The 17,902-nt window shown below is 37.6% G+C and overlaps 5 protein-coding genes across 6 annotated transcripts; 2 read left to right on the forward strand and 3 right to left on the reverse strand.

The window, feature by feature from the left end:
- The first annotated feature begins 427 nt into the window (after positions 1-427).
- Positions 428-1,890, forward strand: LOC133719759 (probable pectate lyase 8). The gene has a single exon (XM_062145931.1). It carries the CDS (start codon positions 439-441, stop codon positions 1,726-1,728), a length of 1,290 nt encoding a protein of 429 aa, XP_062001915.1. The 5' UTR covers positions 428-438; the 3' UTR covers positions 1,729-1,890.
- A 254-nt stretch (positions 1,891-2,144) lies between these two features.
- LOC133722179 (AT-hook motif nuclear-localized protein 14) lies at positions 2,145-8,286 on the reverse strand. The gene is made up of 6 exons (XM_062149000.1): positions 7,790-8,286; positions 5,441-5,493; positions 4,149-4,280; positions 3,038-3,187; positions 2,512-2,779; positions 2,145-2,411 (listed from the first exon to the last, which is right to left on the reverse strand). The coding sequence occupies exons 1-6, from the start codon at positions 8,211-8,213 to the stop codon at positions 2,347-2,349; spliced, it is 1,092 nt and encodes a 363-aa protein (XP_062004984.1). The 5' UTR covers positions 8,214-8,286; the 3' UTR covers positions 2,145-2,346.
- Positions 8,287-9,496: 1,210 nt separating this feature from the next.
- Positions 9,497-10,801, forward strand: LOC133721624 (large ribosomal subunit protein eL20z-like). The gene is made up of 4 exons (XM_062148294.1): positions 9,497-9,738; positions 10,161-10,299; positions 10,398-10,512; positions 10,600-10,801. The coding sequence occupies exons 1-4, from the start codon at positions 9,663-9,665 to the stop codon at positions 10,651-10,653; spliced, it is 384 nt and encodes a 127-aa protein (XP_062004278.1). The 5' UTR covers positions 9,497-9,662; the 3' UTR covers positions 10,654-10,801.
- Positions 10,802-10,903: 102 nt separating this feature from the next.
- LOC133721625 (uncharacterized) lies at positions 10,904-13,117 on the reverse strand. The gene is made up of 5 exons (XM_062148295.1): positions 12,958-13,117; positions 12,767-12,839; positions 12,558-12,606; positions 12,168-12,291; positions 10,904-11,295 (listed from the first exon to the last, which is right to left on the reverse strand). The coding sequence occupies exons 1-5, from the start codon at positions 12,973-12,975 to the stop codon at positions 11,194-11,196; spliced, it is 366 nt and encodes a 121-aa protein (XP_062004279.1). The 5' UTR covers positions 12,976-13,117; the 3' UTR covers positions 10,904-11,193.
- A 303-nt stretch (positions 13,118-13,420) lies between these two features.
- LOC133721034 (uncharacterized) lies at positions 13,421-17,647 on the reverse strand. 2 transcript variants are annotated; one of them, XM_062147542.1, is made up of 10 exons: positions 17,240-17,647; positions 16,534-16,575; positions 16,304-16,395; positions 15,967-16,196; positions 15,697-15,754; positions 15,324-15,401; positions 15,092-15,180; positions 14,565-14,646; positions 13,918-14,106; positions 13,421-13,828 (listed from the first exon to the last, which is right to left on the reverse strand). In XM_062147542.1, the coding sequence occupies exons 1-10, from the start codon at positions 17,331-17,333 to the stop codon at positions 13,688-13,690; spliced, it is 1,095 nt and encodes a 364-aa protein (XP_062003526.1). In that variant the 5' UTR covers positions 17,334-17,647; the 3' UTR covers positions 13,421-13,687. The 2 variants fall into 2 exon arrangements, with proteins under 2 accessions (XP_062003526.1, XP_062003525.1); XM_062147541.1 differs by having other exon boundaries at positions 13,423-13,828; positions 16,304-16,448; positions 17,240-17,641.
- Between the last annotated feature and the right edge of the window lie 255 nt (positions 17,648-17,902).

Raw genomic sequence — 17,902 nt, forward strand, 5'->3', positions numbered from 1 at the left:
TGTGTTTGGTGGGGTGGTAAGGCTTTGGTCTCATATATAAGAGGTCAAGAGTTCGAGCCCCATCAAGGGTGGTGGGAATGGGGTGGGGTTTTTAAAAAAAAAAAAAAAAAACTCTTCTTCGCCTACCGAAAATAAAATAGCTTCTTCCGGGGAGTTCGTCCCCTTACTAATAAAATCAAGCTCATCTATTTGTTCGACTTTCGGAACAAGAAATAATTTCATTTCTATAGACTCACTTATGTCTTTGCATGGCTTATAAGGAAATCGAATAAGTTAAAACGTTATGGTAAATACTAATGGGATTCTAGGACTTTTGATCCAATTAGGAAAGAAACGCCCGCACTTACCTCAATTTGTTATGGTAAACTAGCCTCCATTTTAGCTGCCACGTAGAAACAAGTGCTATTGAAATTTTGAGAAAGAGAACTAGCTTTGAGAATGAGAGCAACAATGGCAGTGTTTGAGTGCATTAAGAGAATGATTTATATGTGTATATTGGTTCTCTTCCTGTTCGGCTTCATTGCCGAAACACGAACTGCCCCAACAACAGTCGATGACGACCCCGAGGAAGTTGCTTCCATGGTCTCCTTGAGCATCGAAAAAAAGCTCAGGCAACTCCAGGGATCATCCTCATTATCATGTGCTACCGGGAATTCCATCGACGACTGTTGGCGATGTGACTCCAATTGGTACAACAATCGGAAACGCCTCGCGGATTGCGCTATTGGTTTCGGCAGGAACACAATTGGAGGCCGCGACGGGCGCTTCTACATCGTCACTGACTCTAGTGACGACGATGCCGTCAACCTTAAAGTCGGGACCCTTCGCCACGCTGTTATACAATCCGAGCCTCTATGGATTGTGTTCCAGCGTGACATGGTGATCCAGCTCAAGCAGGAGCTTATCATGAACAGCTATAAAACCATTGACGGCCGCGGAGCCAATGTTCACATTGCAAATGAAGCATGCATTACAATCCAAAACGTCACGAACATCATAATACATGGCCTCCACATCCATGACTGCAAGCCTACGGGGAATGCCATGGTGAGGAGCTCACCGTCACACTTTGGTTGGAGAGGAATGGCAGACGGTGATGCTGTGTCGATTTTCGGCTCCAGCAACGTGTGGATTGATCACAACTCACTCACCAACTGCGCCGACGGCCTCGTGGATGTTGTCATGGCCTCAACTGCAGTTACAATCTCTAACAATTACTTCTCGCACCATAATGATGTCATGTTGTTTGGTCACAGCGACTCTTATACTGGAGACAAGGACATGCAAGTGACGGTTGCTTACAACCACTTTGGGGAAGGACTGATGCAAAGGTTGCCGCATTGTAGGCACGGTTATTGTCATGTGGTGAACAATGACTACAGCCACGGTTGGGGGATATACGCCATCGGTGGAGGTGCAAACCCTACCATCAACAGTGAAGGCAACCGATTTGTTGCTGATCTGAAAAGGTACCCGGATTCGAGTGAGGTTACCAAGAGGACTTCGGGGGACAAGTTGGAGTGGAAGAACTGGAATTGGATTTCTCAGGGAGATTTGTTCTTGAATGGTGCCTACTTTGTTCCGTCTGGAGCAACCGGAGCTAACTCGGAGGCCTATGCTAAGGCCTCGAGCTATGCAAAAGCTAAGAAATCTTCCATGGTTGGAGCCATAACTTCTGCTGCTGGTGCACTCACCTGCCGCAAAGACCATATGTGCACTAGTAACTAGCTAATACCTCACACTAAATGTTGCTTCTTTTCTTCTTTCTTTGTTAGGTCAGGTCATGTGTTCAATAGTTTTAGTTCTGAACTAGTATTAGGAGCAGATCAATAGAGCCTAAAATGATAGTCAAGTGTCGTCAATTATCTTTTAATGCATTTCATCTCCTGCTTTTCCAATCTGTTTTGAATTGCTTTACTCATACCATCAGAACATGAGTACGGAGTAGAAAATAACAAGCAAAAAGATCTCTCCTATTCCTTCCCCGGAGGCTCACTGGCCTACTGGGGTAGACAGCACTAGCCTCTACCAACTCCCAACACTTTTAGACGGTGTGAACCTCAACAAAAATCAGGTTATAGTAGAGTTCTAAAGCATATGCAATTCCATGATAATTTCAGAATGGACAAACTTTAACTACCACATTCAGCATAAAACACACAATGAGCAATATTGAAGGCAGAAAAATATCTCAATCACCAGTGTCACATGTATGGAACTTTTATAAGCCATCATCTCTAATGTATGGTGCACGCTACAGGCAGCATAGGCTGACAAAAAGTGCAGATATGTATTATACATCTCTCTATCTAAGACAAAACAGCTTTCAAATCTCAAAAACAATCCCTAATCTGGAATTTGATCATAGTCCCCATTTTCTGGAGATTGGTGGGCTGCACGACCACCTCTTCCTGCAAAACAGAAGCTTGTTTCAGTAAATTGGCATACATGCTTTATATGTACGAATCATTGCGAAGGTACAGAAGGACAAGTGCTCTACATGCTTTATACCTGCCAATTCATAAGCACCAGTGCTTCTGGCATCTGGACCAGTCCTCCAATCTGTGGATCCATGCATGCCCTGGATCATGAAATGACTTCCGCCAATAGCTTGCTGTTGTTCATCATTTGCCCTGACCATATTTCTTCCAGAAGAGTCCACCGTTGAGCGGAAACCTACATTCATCATAGATGCTCCACCACCTGGCGATGGCATCCTGGGCATAGAAGCCTCGACTTTTTCCTTTTTGTTATCAATCAGAAAAGTACCAACAATAACCTGTACATGGAACAAATACAGTAGAACCAACTTAAAAGAGCAGAAATTACAGTTAAGAAAAGGGTTACTAAACACGTCCCAGTGCCCACTAAAATGGAAAACAAAACAAAAAACAAAAAAAAAACAAAAAAATTTTGGACATCAGATGAAAGCACCAAGTGAACTGTGCTCTGACATAAGACTAGCACAGAAGTGACTACTCTTTTGTCATAGTTGTGCACTAGAGAATATCAGAAATTTATTCAACTATGACAGTACCTGAACAGGGCCTGCAGCCTTCAGTGGTCCACCAACTCCACCCCCAATGATTTGCCCATTTGTATTGGAGAGACACACACTGAGCCCACCAGTCTTTCCAGCTTGGTCAGTTACATAAGATCCAGACAGTGAAATGATCTCAAAGCGACCCTAACATCAGATTAAAAAATATCATTATACCTTGATGAACTGAACATGAAGCAGAGATAAGCCATAACTTAATCTGTGAATCTGTGAAATTGTCCGGCAGTATGAAGAATTCAACCAAACATAAATAGAATCTTTGGACGAAGAAATAGCTTCTTAGTAAGATATGCATATTTAAAAGCTTTTATATATGTGTATATACATATATTTGAATATATCTTTTCACACCTCTTCCACAGTTTCTGGATAGAAAAAGGCTTACACCAGCTTCAACTTCTCAATTAATATACATAGGTTCGAGAAAACAAAAATAAAAATAGAAAGAGCCAAACTAAGATGTTTATAAATTCATTGCCATGTACCCCTTTTATACTGCCTAACCGCGCACAAACAGAGGAGAGGCCTTAAGAACCCCTGAATAACTGGGGCGCTATCAAAATCAACATACAATCATCCAGTTTGATACTTTATCATCAATCATATGCTGTATGTGGGTATGAATTTCAAGGCACTGTGGTGCATTCAAATCCAGTATTTTACAGCCAAAAAGATCTGAGCGACTGTTTTTGAATAACGTAAACTCTCTGCTTTGCGCTCTTGACATGGTCATTAACTAAATTTTACATTTACCAAAACTCATTTACCTTTCTGCCAAATCCCTCCTAAGACATAATTTAGTTAACTGAGTAAATGAATACACGAACAGCCAACAACTCCCAACATGTTGTGAGGAAAAAAAAAAGAGAGAGAACCAAAATCTTATGTTGTGATGTTGTCTAAGCTTGATTTTCCTCCGGCTGTAAAGAAACAAAATCTAATGAAACTTTTCTAATCCAGTATGATTATTGGTTGATAATATTTAAGACCAGGCCTTTAAAGGTGCAAAATGTAACATAGTGCAGCTCAGCAGTTCCCACATGAATGGACCAGAAGATAAAACATCAAACTCAGAAAAGGTTTTTACCTCATATGTAATGTTGCCTCCTGAAGTAGCTGGCTGGCGAATAGATGCATTTGAGATTGAACCAGAAGCGGACAGAATGCATATGTCACGCTTATTCTGTTGCATAAAAACCATGATTTTCTGGCCCACATCCTGCTCAAGAAGTTCATAAACTTTGTGAGTTGGTAGCAAATAGATGAAAGACAACCAAAAAGAAAATCATATATGCAGGTGGAACATCAACAAGGTGAAATCAGGTAATACGCCAATACAATTGGATAGTAGCTAGCAAAGCTCAGGTGAATGTGATTTTCCAAGGAACACCATGTGAAAAAATGTGACACCCGTATTTGACTTTCGAGAGAACAGGGGCTAGATTACATGTAATAAGTGAAGCTTGAATCAAAAACTGAAAAATACTTCCTAACAGGGTTGAACTTCACCCTCTTTCTCAGGTGTTAAAAGAAAAAGAAAAACTAAACTACAAATGTCAAAATAACTATATCAGGTCTACATTTCAGAGAAGAATGAAGTATCCAATGCACAGTTATTTTCGCCAACCTCAACAATCACATTTGATTATCCTGTGAAATACCCAAACTCTAACAGATTAATTGCCTAAACAAAAACATCAGACAGTATCTACAACTTTCAAGGTAATTCTCTTTCTTCCTTCTCAGAAGAGCTAATCATCATCTTCAAAACAAAAATTATGCTCAACCTGTCTCCAGAGGACTTCCAACTAAAGCCGCACTAAAAGGGCTTGGAAGAAGCATGATGTAGAAGAGAATGAAGAAAAGATGAATAGGGAGAAAGAGAAGAAGGGTAATCTCAAGACTGTAACCTAGAAAGATATGTCAAAAACTGTAATGATATAATTCAACTTTAGAAAGGAGTTTTTATATATACATTTACCAAGATAATGTAAAAAAGCTAAAGCATTAATTTCTAGTAAATAATAACAAGATAAAATCGGGTTGGGTAACACCTTGTACCTAGGTGACTAAAGTCAGTATGAAGGCCATCAGACCCAATCCCCACCAAAGTATTAAATACATGCCAAATTCATAGTCAATCAAATCACGCCAGTAAAAGGATACCAACAAAATTATCAGGAAGATATATTGATTGCCTAATTTTCAAACAGATCAACAGTAAGAACAATGTATACAGAGATGGAATTATTTCAAACAGAAAACAGTCATTCTCAAAACCAGAATGAGAAGACAGATATTAACTCCTCCAATCTTAAAGATCATCTTAGCCCCTCATACAAAGATTATTTTACTCCTCTAATAAGAATACATGCATACCTCTCCTGCAGCCACAGTTAGAACATGTGGTGTAAAACCTTGCCCTGAATTGCCTGCATCAACCAATGAAGAGAACAAGCACATCATGAGTACTAATATATAGTTATACCTCATTTTGTCAAAAAGTAATGAAACTTAAACAATATCTGAAACCAACCAGCATACAAGGAGAAGAATAAAGTATAACAAAAGACCTAGGTTTATATTCATATTTATCAATCATGTTCTCTAAACTTACATGACATTGCAAAAATGATTAAGCCATTCCTAAAACAGAGTATTAATATTTCTTCTATGGCCAATAAAACAGAGCATTGTTCCATCACCAATAGAAATGAAAGTCTGTTGTTGAGTTATTATCACCATTTTGCATGTTACTCAACAAGCCTACTACCAAAAGTAGAAACAATGAAACATTGCAATCATCAGAGTTCTCGGTATAGCAGAAAAATGAAAGTTCTAATATACTAAACAACAAAACAAACAGAATGGAAAACCACAAAAACATGTGTCATCTACAGGCTAAAATGTAGTGTCCGGCCCAGTTCCGTATCTCATTGAACTATTGAGAGAACTTGCACACATCATGATTCTCTTCCATTGCCACAACATGCTACTTTGAACTACAATATTGTTTCACACATCACCTCACAAGTATTAATAAGGGACAAAAATTCTGTATGCAGACACTTGGAAAACTTAAACCAAGAATGTTTCCAAAACCAAACATTCACTAATAGCCGAGGTAAGTATCCTTCACATACATAAGCACGGAAGCTTGTAAAACAGATAGCGGATAGGGAATATTCAATAAGTCAATGAGAATTTCCATTTAGAATTATCCCAATAATCCTAAATGAAAATATTTCCTGAGAAACAATATAAATTATTAAACCTTTGGATCTAACAAATATGCAGCCAGTTAACAAAAGAATCCACCTCATGAGAAACTATAAAACGTCGGGACTATACCTCGATTTTCCCTTGCACCACTAAATTGCTTTTATTAATATGTCCTTTTTAGGCTTTACACCCAACCTTCCACCCCACACCAAACACAGATAAGAAAGAAAACCCACACACACACAATTATATTCATGATTCAAGAAAACCATACACGTCAAGACTTATCCTTTGCCAATATGTAATGCAGATGAAAATAAATGATACATGCATAATTCAATTTGTCTATCTTTGTGGGGTGACTTCTTCACACTATAACTAACAAAAGAAACCCTTTGGCAAATAACTAACAAAAGAGACCTTGAATAGTTCATAACCAAGAATACATTGTTTTGGCAACTGGTGTGTAAAGGTATCTCAAAACCTTTCTTAGTTTTTCTTTCCCTTTACATTGCATGGCTTTTCCATCTTTGAAAATTGAAATGCAGGTGTATCCTAATGTTTATGTATCATAAATGAATCAAAAAGAAAAATATATTCAAAACCATCGATTTTACTTTCACAATGTAAACAGGATGCACTACTGTCTTGTATATAATACAAAGTTAAAGCAAGAATTATCAGTATTTGAAATGAATATAGTTTTCATGTAGGGGGCATTCAAGCAACTTCATTGCCATATCATACTCACCTTCTAACACTATGGTTTTCATTGGAGAAAGAAAAATGGGAAGAAAAATGACTTAATATTTTCCTCTAAGTCCCACCAAAGTGTTTGTTTTAAAAGTCGATTGAAGAGAAAATTGATTCAAATAAACAAAAGGTCCAAAATCATATCTCCCCCCCTCCCCATCTTCTCTAAATAATCAAATACCAGTAAACAAAATAAACATTCTTTTCAATTCCTCTCTTCTATTTGCTCCTTTTCTTATCCCAAAAGCTTTTTCATTCAAACAGATGCAATCTACACTCAGCCCCATTCGAAAATTAACTTTCCAATTATCCCCTCTGAAACGGCAATAGTAAAACTGAATTATGTTAAGACCTATTCAACAAAAACAGAACAGGAGCACCAAAAGCTTACTACTATCATTTAAACACAAAACAATGAGCTACTGAGGTCTGAGGAGTCACACCACCAATGCAAGCACAGTACACATTTCGAGCAATTGCAGCAAAACTCTCAAGAATTCAACCAATAACCAATGAAAAAGTAAAAAACAGAAAGAGCTGAGCTAAACCAATAACCAATCCAAAACCAAAACCCAGAAACCAAAAAAAAAAAAAAAAAAAAACAGTAAATTTCACAACCAAAGTCTCAATCTTTACAACACAATGCTAAAACCCAATTCAGAAATTGAAGCAATAAGCAAGAAAGCCCAAAACTTTGACAACTAAACCACACAATAAGCAAAAGGGTATCTCCAAAATCAAACAAAAACCCACCAAGAGCAGAGAGCTGAGATTTCTTGGTGGACCCAGAATAAGACGGCGAGGCTGAGCCGCCGCCGTGTTGCTGCTGCTGCTGCTGCTGCTCCTTCTTCTCCTTAGAAGACGAGGAGTGAGACGACGTCGTCGCGGCCTTCTTGGCCGCCAAGGCCTGCTCGGGCGTGCCGTACTTCCTGGGCCTCCCGCGCTTCCTCTTCGCCGGCTCCAGCGGTGACGTCACGGCTGACGAGGGCGGAGGCACGGCGGCGGCGGAGGAGGAGTGAGGAGTGTAGACCATGTTGTTGTTGTTGTCGGCGGAGGAGAGCTGTTGTTGGTGGGTGTTTGGGCCGCCGGCGAGGCCATTGGTCGGAGACAAGGCGGCGGCGGCGGTGGTGGTGGAGGGGTTAAAGTAGGAGCTGAGTTGGTGTTCGTTTGGTTCCATTGTTGTTGTCGTTTGAGGTTTGTGTTTTAGACCGCCTCTGTCTGGAGAGAATTTGCACAAAAAAATTAATTAAATTTTATTTTTTTCATTTTATTTTAAAATTTTTGGGGTTTTTTGTTTCCTTTTTGTGGAATTTTGTTTTTTGTTTTGGATTTTTTTTTGTTGGTGTGGTGTGGCTTTTATATGAGTGGAGGAGGGTTTGAGCCGTTGGATTGGGTTTGATTTGACATCTTGCCTTCCCACAATTGTTAGGTATTTTTTGTCAATTTATTTTCCATTTACGTTTCTATTCATTTCTTTCAAAATGAAATAAAAATTCAAAATCTATTTCTTAGTCATTTTTCCTTTTTTGTTGGCTCTCCGATTGTTTGACCGGTGGGTCACAAGGTCACGCTCGTTGTATTAATTTGGCGGATAACTATGACACATCAGTTTTTCTTTTTAAAATCCAACATTCAGTAAGAAATTAATAAAACAATTATTGTTACTCATTGACATGACTAATATCTTGTTAAATTGATTAATACAGCTTAATGTTACCTATTGTCTCGACAGAAGTAAGCGATAATAATAAACTAAAATCTTACCTAAATAAAAATTTTCCAATCCAAAAACAATAGGAGTAGCGAAATACGTCTTCTTACTCCTCCATGCGATCCAAAAGAGTAACTCTAACCCATCACGTTTCAACTACACCAATGCCGACCCTAGCAGAACTCGAATCTTGAGCACCAATGGCGGGGGGAATTGTCACTGCCATGCTCTTGACTAAGACACCCAAGAAGAGCTCATTTATGACGCCAACTAATTGCCTATTTGTTACTACAAGTCTTACAACAATAGACATGTGGGGTGCTTTTGTCTAGGTTGGTCAAGTTTTATTAATGTGGTAGCTCACCAAGAAGCATCATCCACAAATACACATACCTAAAGGCAACATATACTTATTATGTGGGTTTAAAATCCCAAAATCAATAGGAATAATATGAATGTAAGTATGTAACCATGTAAGTATTGTTTATTTATTTTTTGGATCAAATAAACCATGTAAGTATTGTTGAGAAGGATTTAAATTGTTTTATGAAGAATTTACATAATGTTTTCTCAAAAAAGGTTTGATAAAGATAAATCTCTATTGGCATTTGGTGATAAGGTTGTTCCATAAGTCCAAACATTAAGAGGCAGTCGGTTCGGTTAAATTGAGGTAACCGTTGAATTTTCTACACGAAACAAAAAGTGGTAAGTTACAGGAAGTTGTCATCTTTCTCCTTCCTGGTTTTTGAGATCCTTTTCTTTCTTGCAGTTTATGAACATAGATCACATAATGGCATGGCTTTCTTCAACCTTCAAATTTTGTTCATTTAATCACAGAAGTGTGTAATCAATCAAACAGTGCAGATGTTTCTTATGTTACAGATTTGGTCATCTTGATTAACCAGCAGCACAGGAATGACAGAAGCACCATTACCTCCTCTCATATCCAACAACAACAACACCACTGGGATCACATTACAGGATCATCATGGTCAGTATTTACCATTGAGTATCTTTGTTTGGTTCAAATGTGTGTGTTTCTTTAAGTAGGGTATCCGTTTGGCTAAGGTGTTAAACCCGAAATTCAAAATCTAAGAACAAATGTCTTAAGTTTGTAGAAGTTTGTAGTTCGATTTTTTAATGTTTTACTTAAGTTTTCCGGAATAAAGAAAAAATGACAACTAATTTTCTCTATCATACATTGAGATGGGAAAAAGTAGCCCAACATGTACTCGCAAATCACGATCAATCTACAATTTTCTCTTTCCCTAAAGGGGGAAGGAAAAGAAGTTGATGGTCGTAGATATCCAACAGGCAATTTCTACCCAACAGGCAATTTTGCCATATGATTGACTGTGGATCACATCATATAGTTGCATCATGAACTCATGAAGTACCATGTGACTGTTCTAGGTGGAGACCATGATAAGAAAGAAATGGTGAAACTCGAAGTTGATGGAGCAGGAGACTCGGCTTTGGTAGAGGCTAGATTCTCTGATGGGGTGTATGATAAGCCTCTATCATGCTTTGGTTGTGGCATTGGATGGTTCTCGTAAGTTTTAATCCAAATGTGTTTCACTTTTCCCTTTCATTTAAGGAACAAAGGGCCAGAGATTTGATGAGTTTGAAAAGTGCTTTTTTTCCTAGCAGATTTCTATTGGGATTTGCTTTTCCTCCACTCTGGTACTATGCAACAGTGCTTTACTTTGGGAATTATCTTAAAGACCCTAGAGAGAGACCTGGCCTTGCAGCATCTGCAATTGCAGTAAGAATGATACAAGAATTACTACTGCAATCTAATTACTGAGGCAATGTTCTAAATCAAACTCTAATTTTTGTGTAATTACTGCAGGCTTTAATTTGCTCAGTCGTCTTGGTTGTCCTGCTTTTCTCACTTTTCTCTTAGCCTAGTACCGAGTTTCTTCAAGAAATGCAGAGAATGTCAGTCGCAAATTGTTGAGTTAGGAATGAAATTGAAAATGTTTGTAGTCAGGAATGTGAATGACAAAGATGATTTTGATATTTATCTAATTGTAACATTTCCAGGGTGGTTTCTAATGGCTTTCCCTGCCCATGTTCTAGTAATTGGGGGTTTTTGTTTACCTCTCTCTACAAGATATGATGATGAACTTTAGAATAAGACATAAGCACGAGAATAATTGAAGCTACATCTTCAAATAGCAACACAGTATCTTGCCAAATAGCCAAGTTCAAGGAAAGAACAACACTAGAGGATCTTAAATTAGCAGACTGACTCACTACAGATCAGTTAACAAAACCACCAACTCTTCTCTCCAAAGGCATACAACCACCACATGCGAGTGCAAACACAATGTGAACTCCTGGCGTTACTATGAGTACTACAGCCAGGGAACAATGCCGTTATATTTACCAGAAATAAAGGTTTCACTTTGCTTAACAATATACCAAATTCTCCACCACACTTCTACAACTTTTCCTTTTGGGCCTCCTCAGCAGTGGTCTCCTGGGTAGAACCTGGTGCCTCATTATGTGTTGTATGCGCTTGTGAGCTCTTAAGTTCCTCCAACTGCAATACAGTGCATATTGTGCGCTCTTAGATGTATAACAAAAGGGGAGTTTTGGGCATACACAACTCAAATGAAGATCAAATATCAGATGTAGGCTATTAGGCAGATACTACCATATATTAGTTCAGAGGAGAACAGCCAGGAGACAACCTTTCAACCTTATATACACAGATATGCAGCATCTTAACCTAGCAGACTGACCTATTCCACATATCTCAAATATGCTCCCACAACGAGAGTCATCCTTAAACAAATCTATAGACAAATTACGTCTTCATAGTCATCTAACAAGCTGTGTAGTAAATATACTTTCAGCACACATCAAAAAACAGAAATGTCTAAAGTTCACATTGGTAACAGTCATTGACAGATTACATAAGCAAATAAGGAGGTGTATCATTCTGCATTACTGATCAAGAAGGATACATGCACGACAGCTTATGCTTTCTATCTGTGGCCAATTTTAACAGACAACTATTCATTTTCTGGTGATTCCAATTCAAATTTATATCTTCAAGATACTTTCATTACTCGGTATAAATTTGATTACTCAAACAACAGAAACAGTGAGAGTATGTGGTTAGAAGTTAGAACCATGGATAATACCTTAGGACGGTTCTTTTTATGTCTGAACTCTTGCCCTTCTCCTATTTAAGTGTGCAAGTGTAATATGCATACTAAACGTCTAAACCCTATCATATTCAGTAGTTGCCTTTACATGAGATTTCACAAATCTCCTCTCATCATCTCCATTTGATACATGGTTAACATTTATTATCATTCTACATACTTACAAAACTACACAGATCAATCCAAAACAACGCTCTTGGCCACTGCCTACACCAAACTCAAAGTACAAGGAGAAAAGTACCTCTGCACTGGTCTCTTGGTAAGCTGTGAAAAGTTGGTTATACTTCATCTGCAGATCTGATAATTCAGCCTGTAGCTTTTCATACTCGGACAAAGATGGACCTCCTAACTTTTGTTGAACAAACCTGCCATATCGAAACTGATCACATACACAGGTTTAAGATTGAGCAACAATGTGGAATGAGATAATAGGAAGAGAACCCAAAACTGTGAATGAAATTAAAAGCTAAACATCTTTCTTTCAACAACTGAACAAAGCGATAAGATTGAATAACCAACAATGACATATTTGGGCAATTAGTCATTCACATTGATTATCATTGGAATAATTGGCAATTATTTAATAAAAATTATAAAATTTGATCAAAGGGTCAAAGACTAATCAACTCACTCGAGCGCAGAGGAAGGCTTGTCATTCTGCTCGTACAATGCAACCAAAACTGTCCCACAAAATTTTTTTTACAGGAAAAGACAGATTGAATGAGAATGCATATCGATTAATCACAAAAATCCAATCTTTTCACACAAAAAAAAAAAAAACAAAAGGAAAGCACTTGATTAAGCTTCACATCGATAAAGAGACAAAAGAGAGGAACAAACCTTTGGTGAGGGCATCAAGAACTCCACTGGATTCCAAGTACTTCCTGAAAGCTTCTTTCTTTGCCTCTTTTTCCTGCCAATACATTCATCACCAGATGGTCATTTTGAATTACAAGATTTGCTATACAGTGATTGAAGATTTTTCATGAAAAACCCAAGAAAGGAAAATGAAAATGGTAAAAGGAAACAACCTCCTTGTAGTGCATCATGGTGATCTCCTTCTCCTCCTCCTTCTTCTTCTTCTTCTTCTTCTTGTTGTTTTCTCTGTGTTGCTGCTAATCTGCTTTGCTTCGGTTGGGGAGTTTTGTTTGTTTTATTAGTCTGGGCCCTACCTTATTTTTTATTGGCAATAGTGAGGAATAATGAGACTACAGTACTACACCTGCTGGCTGCTGCTATAAGTCCAGAGAGGATCAGTAGGTCAAACCATTATTGACCATATGGGATTTTTGTTCAATTCAGATGAGGGTTTTCTAAAAATTATATTTTATGGGATTTTTGTGTTTTTACTTTGTACCCAAATTTTGGACATGTCCAAAAAAGAGAAACATGGTCTATACATTGTTTCCAAGTTCAATTTGCAAAATGTGAAAACGCCAAGTGATTTTAGTACAAATCTAACAAGCTTCCAGTGTCCAGTGCATTGAGAAGACATATTGAGGTGTCTATGAATCCCATATCAGATCACATTATCACTGTTTTTAATAAGAACACAATGTTACATTGAAAGGGATCGAGCTCGTGGACCTATCCTAATTTAACCTCATTTTTCCATTATCCAGTCACCTTGCACCGGATGGCTTGAAGCGAAAAAATTAACAGTAAAGATAAGCAAAAAATACATCACCATTTAACTTATCAACAAATACTCTCTCTCCGCTTCTCAAAGTGGGAACAGTAATTGTAAATACATCCAAACTTTCACCGCGATAACCATGTGGGAAGTAGCAATAGTGGAACCATGGCTAGCAAACCGTACTGCACAAATGAATCCACATCTTCAATTTTTCCGACCTTGTCATTCAACGTGTTCCACAAATGTCTGAAAGCACCTTGTTGATCCTGCAGCATTCATTCATTCCCATAAGCAGAAGTGCTGCAAAGAAACGAAGGTTCATACATATTAACATGAAGGGTTATAGAAATGTTACCTCTTTTTTCAGGTCACTGAATTGATCCTGACCATTTGAATCTGCCAAAGTTCTTTTATCGGCATTGGCTGACTGATCAAAGGGCGTATTGATTTCAGCTTTGCTGTTACTTTTCCTTGAAAGGGCTTTATAAGCTGAATCAGTATGTATTGTTTCCATGACTGATCCAAAGAAGTTTGTCACAGGTACCTAAAAGCAAGTATCAATGTCAATAAAAGTACCTCAACCACCTAGATCGCTATACTGTCCCAATGTGTTTCAAGTGGAAATTCACATATGCAAGAGCAAGTAGAAATTATCTCAATAAAATTCATTAAGGAAATAGCTGTTGCTGAACATTAAGCCTGAATTATAGCTCAGTCAATAGCCATGGAAACAAAGATTTTGAGAAACCAATTTCGTTACCATGAAAAAGCCATGGAACTTCAAGAAGCAACATAAAATAAAACCAAATAATATGATATTTATCTTAGGATATAACATGCCAACCATTTAATGTTGCAACTAGATTCATGAGAAGCTAGAATCTTCTTACAGGTAATAAGTGCTCCAAGTCAAAACAGTATACAATTACCATACGACATATTTCCCACCACACAAGCACCTTCTATAGCTCAGATTGAGAAGTTAAGTCTATATTTCAATACCTCTTCAAGGCGACGCTGGTATAGATCTGTTCGGTAATATGCAGTTGACATCAACAAGCTTGGGTGATACGAATTAAATAGACTGCAAAGAAAAAACAAAAGGCCGCAGTTGATATATACTATTTCCATAATGATATTAAGGTATGAATTTGTTCAACGAGATGAACAACTAAAGTGGAAGAACAGCCAAAAATACATGTGCAAGTTTCAAATAGGCTATTTTTCCCTGTTATAATTCTATATGGTCTGATCTGAGTCACAATTATATCAAGCTGGCATAGGCAAAACATTTTATATAATAGAGACACATTCAGCTAGAATATTTTGGGGGAATGATTTCGAACTGCAAATAAGATGGGATCCATAAATCAAGACCTCTATACTAAAGCAGATGTAGTGCATATAGGTGCAAGAGGAGAAAGGGAATGTATCAAGATGTGGAAAGAAGATAAAAACATCCCATATAAGTAGAGTGAAACATGAAATCAGTCTATCGTATCAGTAGACAAAGGCTAACTCCAATATACCTGCTCACGGAAGCATTGTCATACATATTTAGCCTCTCAAAGAATGCAAGAGTGTAAAATGTAAAACGATCCACAACAGAGACACCAACCTGTATCAATCAAACAGTACAACAAGAATTAGATGATACACACTAAATTGTATCTAATACCTGGATTTGAGTTTAACTAAAAACATGGTTTAGCATTCTCAGCCAAATGAGTTTAAAGGTTGTACGATAGTAAAATGCTATACATCAGAGTCCAAGTGATGCGAGTATGAATTTTCTCCTTTCATGCTACTTCCAATGGCCAAAACACCCGGTGATTGAAGCTGCAATCAGAAAGGGAACTTTAATTTAGTAACGAAGTCATTCTCATGTAGGCCAGATTAAAGCATAATACAAAAATTGGTCATATGAAAACACAATTTCAACGTGCAACAATGACTTTGCCAATTGGTTAGCAATGAATAGATGATATTGAGAAGGGATCTTCCAAATGCAAAAGAACAGAGATTGTATATAAACACCGATACCCCTAACAGATCTCCCAAGAAAATATAACTCTCAGCCTCTTACAGTAAAAAGTATCTAGGATTCATGCTTTGGTAGGAGCAGATCACAAACCTGAGAGAAGAGGGTGGCAGCCTGGCACGTGTCCACCATTATCAGCAGCTCCTTGAACCTGAAATTTCAACCATATTATCAAAGTTAGATGAGTTCATTATCCAGTAGTGATGATCAATATGACACTCATCAGAGCTAGACATCCTAACAATTATATGTAAAATAGAAATGATAATGTAGCAAACTAGATTTCATATAGATAATATGATAAGAAATGCAAACTATTGTATCTATGTCTAGCAACAGTTACAAGAGGTAAAATTTTCTAACCTACGCTTTTCTTTCATTTGTTTTACAGCATCAGCTAAATCATGACTCTGGAGCTCTTCTGAGTCTTGAAATTTTAAAAACTCATCTCCTCCATGTCCAGTCATATACAAAAGAATGTGGCTTCCTTCATCACTTAAAAGACGCTTAGATCTTGGAACAGCAGTCTCATGGCGCCCAGTTAATACACGTAAAAAATTTTCAACCGTCACTTCATAACCTCGATAATCTACCTGGTAGATGCAGTTTCATTAATCGGTCAAGTTTGGAATTCAAAAATGTAATCGGAAAACTGATCAGGAGTAAAAGTAACGACCTAACCAGAGACAAGAAAGCTCACCTCAACATTATCTCCATACAAGTTGAGTCTGTGGTTTTCATTATTAAAAACTTGGGCAGGGTACTTGTTTCTAGCATTACAGGCCATGTCATCTGCCAGCATAAGTATTATCCTCTCATCAGGTATTCCAAGTCGCTTAACCGTCCTTTAAATCAAAAGAAAACATACTTAACTATCTACGTGAGAAAAGAAAAGAAGATCATCTAGGAGGAGAAGACCTGTGTACTTACCTGTACAGGGATAAAGTATTGGCCATGTGTCGATAATTAAACCTGACGAGAAAAAAAAATTGAAATAGAAAAGTCAAATTGCCATTCGATAGTACTGTGAAAGCTTGAAATAGATTACAACTCAACATTTCTGCACTCCCTCAGTTTGACTCTTAAAGAATATAGTAGTGGCATAGAATGAACCCTTACGATGTAACTAATTGTCTTATTACCCTTTTGATTGCTAAAGTAATGTTTAACCTAAAGTACTGATGCAAAAAAAGTCATGAGGCAGAACAAAAGATGAAACGTCTGTGGTTTCTTACTTCCATCAACACTAAATTATGTGGATACAGAAGCTTTATTCAGCGCTTCCCAGCCGCGAAGTAGCTGGCTATTACTACTTTGCTTCCAAAACCAGAAAATGGTTATGGTCACATGAAGCATATCTTCCAACTTCTCTTCTTTTGCATTGTTGATGGTGCACAACTTAAGCAACAAAACATGAATTTGAATACAAACAAGTACGTCCAAGAACTCAAAATTAAGACCTTATAAGTTTCATATGAACCAAAATTTACATCTTCTCAGAGAAGATCAACAATTAAAGCAAGCAACTTTTCACAAGGGTATCATTCATAACCAAAATTTACAACATGGGTATTAACATTTTCACACAAAAAACAGTAAATACGATTGATCAAACTAAAACGAAGCTTTGAATTACCAGAAGCGAGAGGTGCAGACCAGAACGGCCCAATTGTTAGTGTGCATGGTGGTCTCCGAAGAAGAAGAAGAAGGAGAACCAAATGCGTAGACATTGATCGAACCCAGAACCAAAAACGCAGCCACAATCACTACCCAATTGAACAAATTGCACATCTTGAACCGCATCGTTAGGAAGTTTGGGTGCCCAATTTGATAGAGAAAGTGAGAAAAGCAAGAAGCTTTGGGTTAAGTTGATATGGAATTAGGGAACCCAGAAGTGTTAATGGCTCAATGAGCCAATCCAATTGGTCATTGATTGAATCTGAAGAGCTGGTTATTTGTGACTGTTGCTATTGTGTTCCTTTTTCTGGGAATTTATATATGAAGCACCAAAACGACACCGTAAAGCGCATGTACAGTTGTTCCTCTTTTAAATTTGAATAGTGAGAAAAGGGGTTAGGAATCGAATTAGAAACTTAGAATCGAGGTTTTTGGTCGGACCAATCGAGTAGTCATGTAAATAAATAACCGATTCCTATAAGATAGTTAAATGAGATGAAGACCGATCTGTAACGAATACTTTTATAACGTTGAAGACTAATATAAGTACATGAATATTTTTGCAACGGATGCTTTCATAACAAAACATTACAAAAGTACTAAAATTTCAATAAGAAAATGC

The sequence above is a fragment of the Rosa rugosa genome, chromosome 7, assembly GCF_958449725.1.
Source record: "Rosa rugosa chromosome 7, drRosRugo1.1, whole genome shotgun sequence".
NCBI classification, from domain to species: domain Eukaryota; kingdom Viridiplantae; phylum Streptophyta; class Magnoliopsida; order Rosales; family Rosaceae; genus Rosa; species Rosa rugosa.

Coding starts and splice junctions, on each gene's coding strand:
- LOC133721034 (XM_062147541.1), bottom strand. CDS start 17,406: ATGCGGTTCAAGATGTGCAATTTGTTCAATTGGGTAGTGATTGTGGCT. Junction 15,755..15,966: donor CAAATGAAAGAAAAGCGTAG/GTTAGAAAATTT, acceptor TTGAAATTTCAG/GTTCAAGGAGCTGCTGATAA. Junction 15,402..15,696: donor CTGCCACCCTCTTCTCTCAG/GTTTGTGATCTG, acceptor TTCTGATTGCAG/CTTCAATCACCGGGTGTTTT.
- LOC133719759 (XM_062145931.1), top strand. CDS start 439: ATGAGAGCAACAATGGCAGTGTTTGAGTGCATTAAGAGAATGATTTAT.
- LOC133721624 (XM_062148294.1), top strand. CDS start 9,663: ATGACAGAAGCACCATTACCTCCTCTCATATCCAACAACAACAACACC. Junction 9,739..10,160: donor CACATTACAGGATCATCATG/GTCAGTATTTAC, acceptor TGACTGTTCTAG/GTGGAGACCATGATAAGAAA. Junction 10,300..10,397: donor TGTGGCATTGGATGGTTCTC/GTAAGTTTTAAT, acceptor TTTTCCTAGCAG/ATTTCTATTGGGATTTGCTT.
- LOC133722179 (XM_062149000.1), bottom strand. CDS start 8,213: ATGGAACCAAACGAACACCAACTCAGCTCCTACTTTAACCCCTCCACC. Junction 5,494..7,789: donor ATCTCAGCTCTCTGCTCTTG/GTGGGTTTTTGT, acceptor TGGTTGATGCAG/GCAATTCAGGGCAAGGTTTT. Junction 2,412..2,511: donor TGGTGCTTATGAATTGGCAG/GTATAAAGCATG, acceptor TCTGTTTTGCAG/GAAGAGGTGGTCGTGCAGCC.
- LOC133721625 (XM_062148295.1), bottom strand. Junction 12,607..12,766: donor TCTTGATGCCCTCACCAAAG/GTTTGTTCCTCT, acceptor TTTGTGGGACAG/TTTTGGTTGCATTGTACGAG. Junction 11,296..12,167: donor ACCAAGAGACCAGTGCAGAG/GTACTTTTCTCC, acceptor ACTGTATTGCAG/TTGGAGGAACTTAAGAGCTC.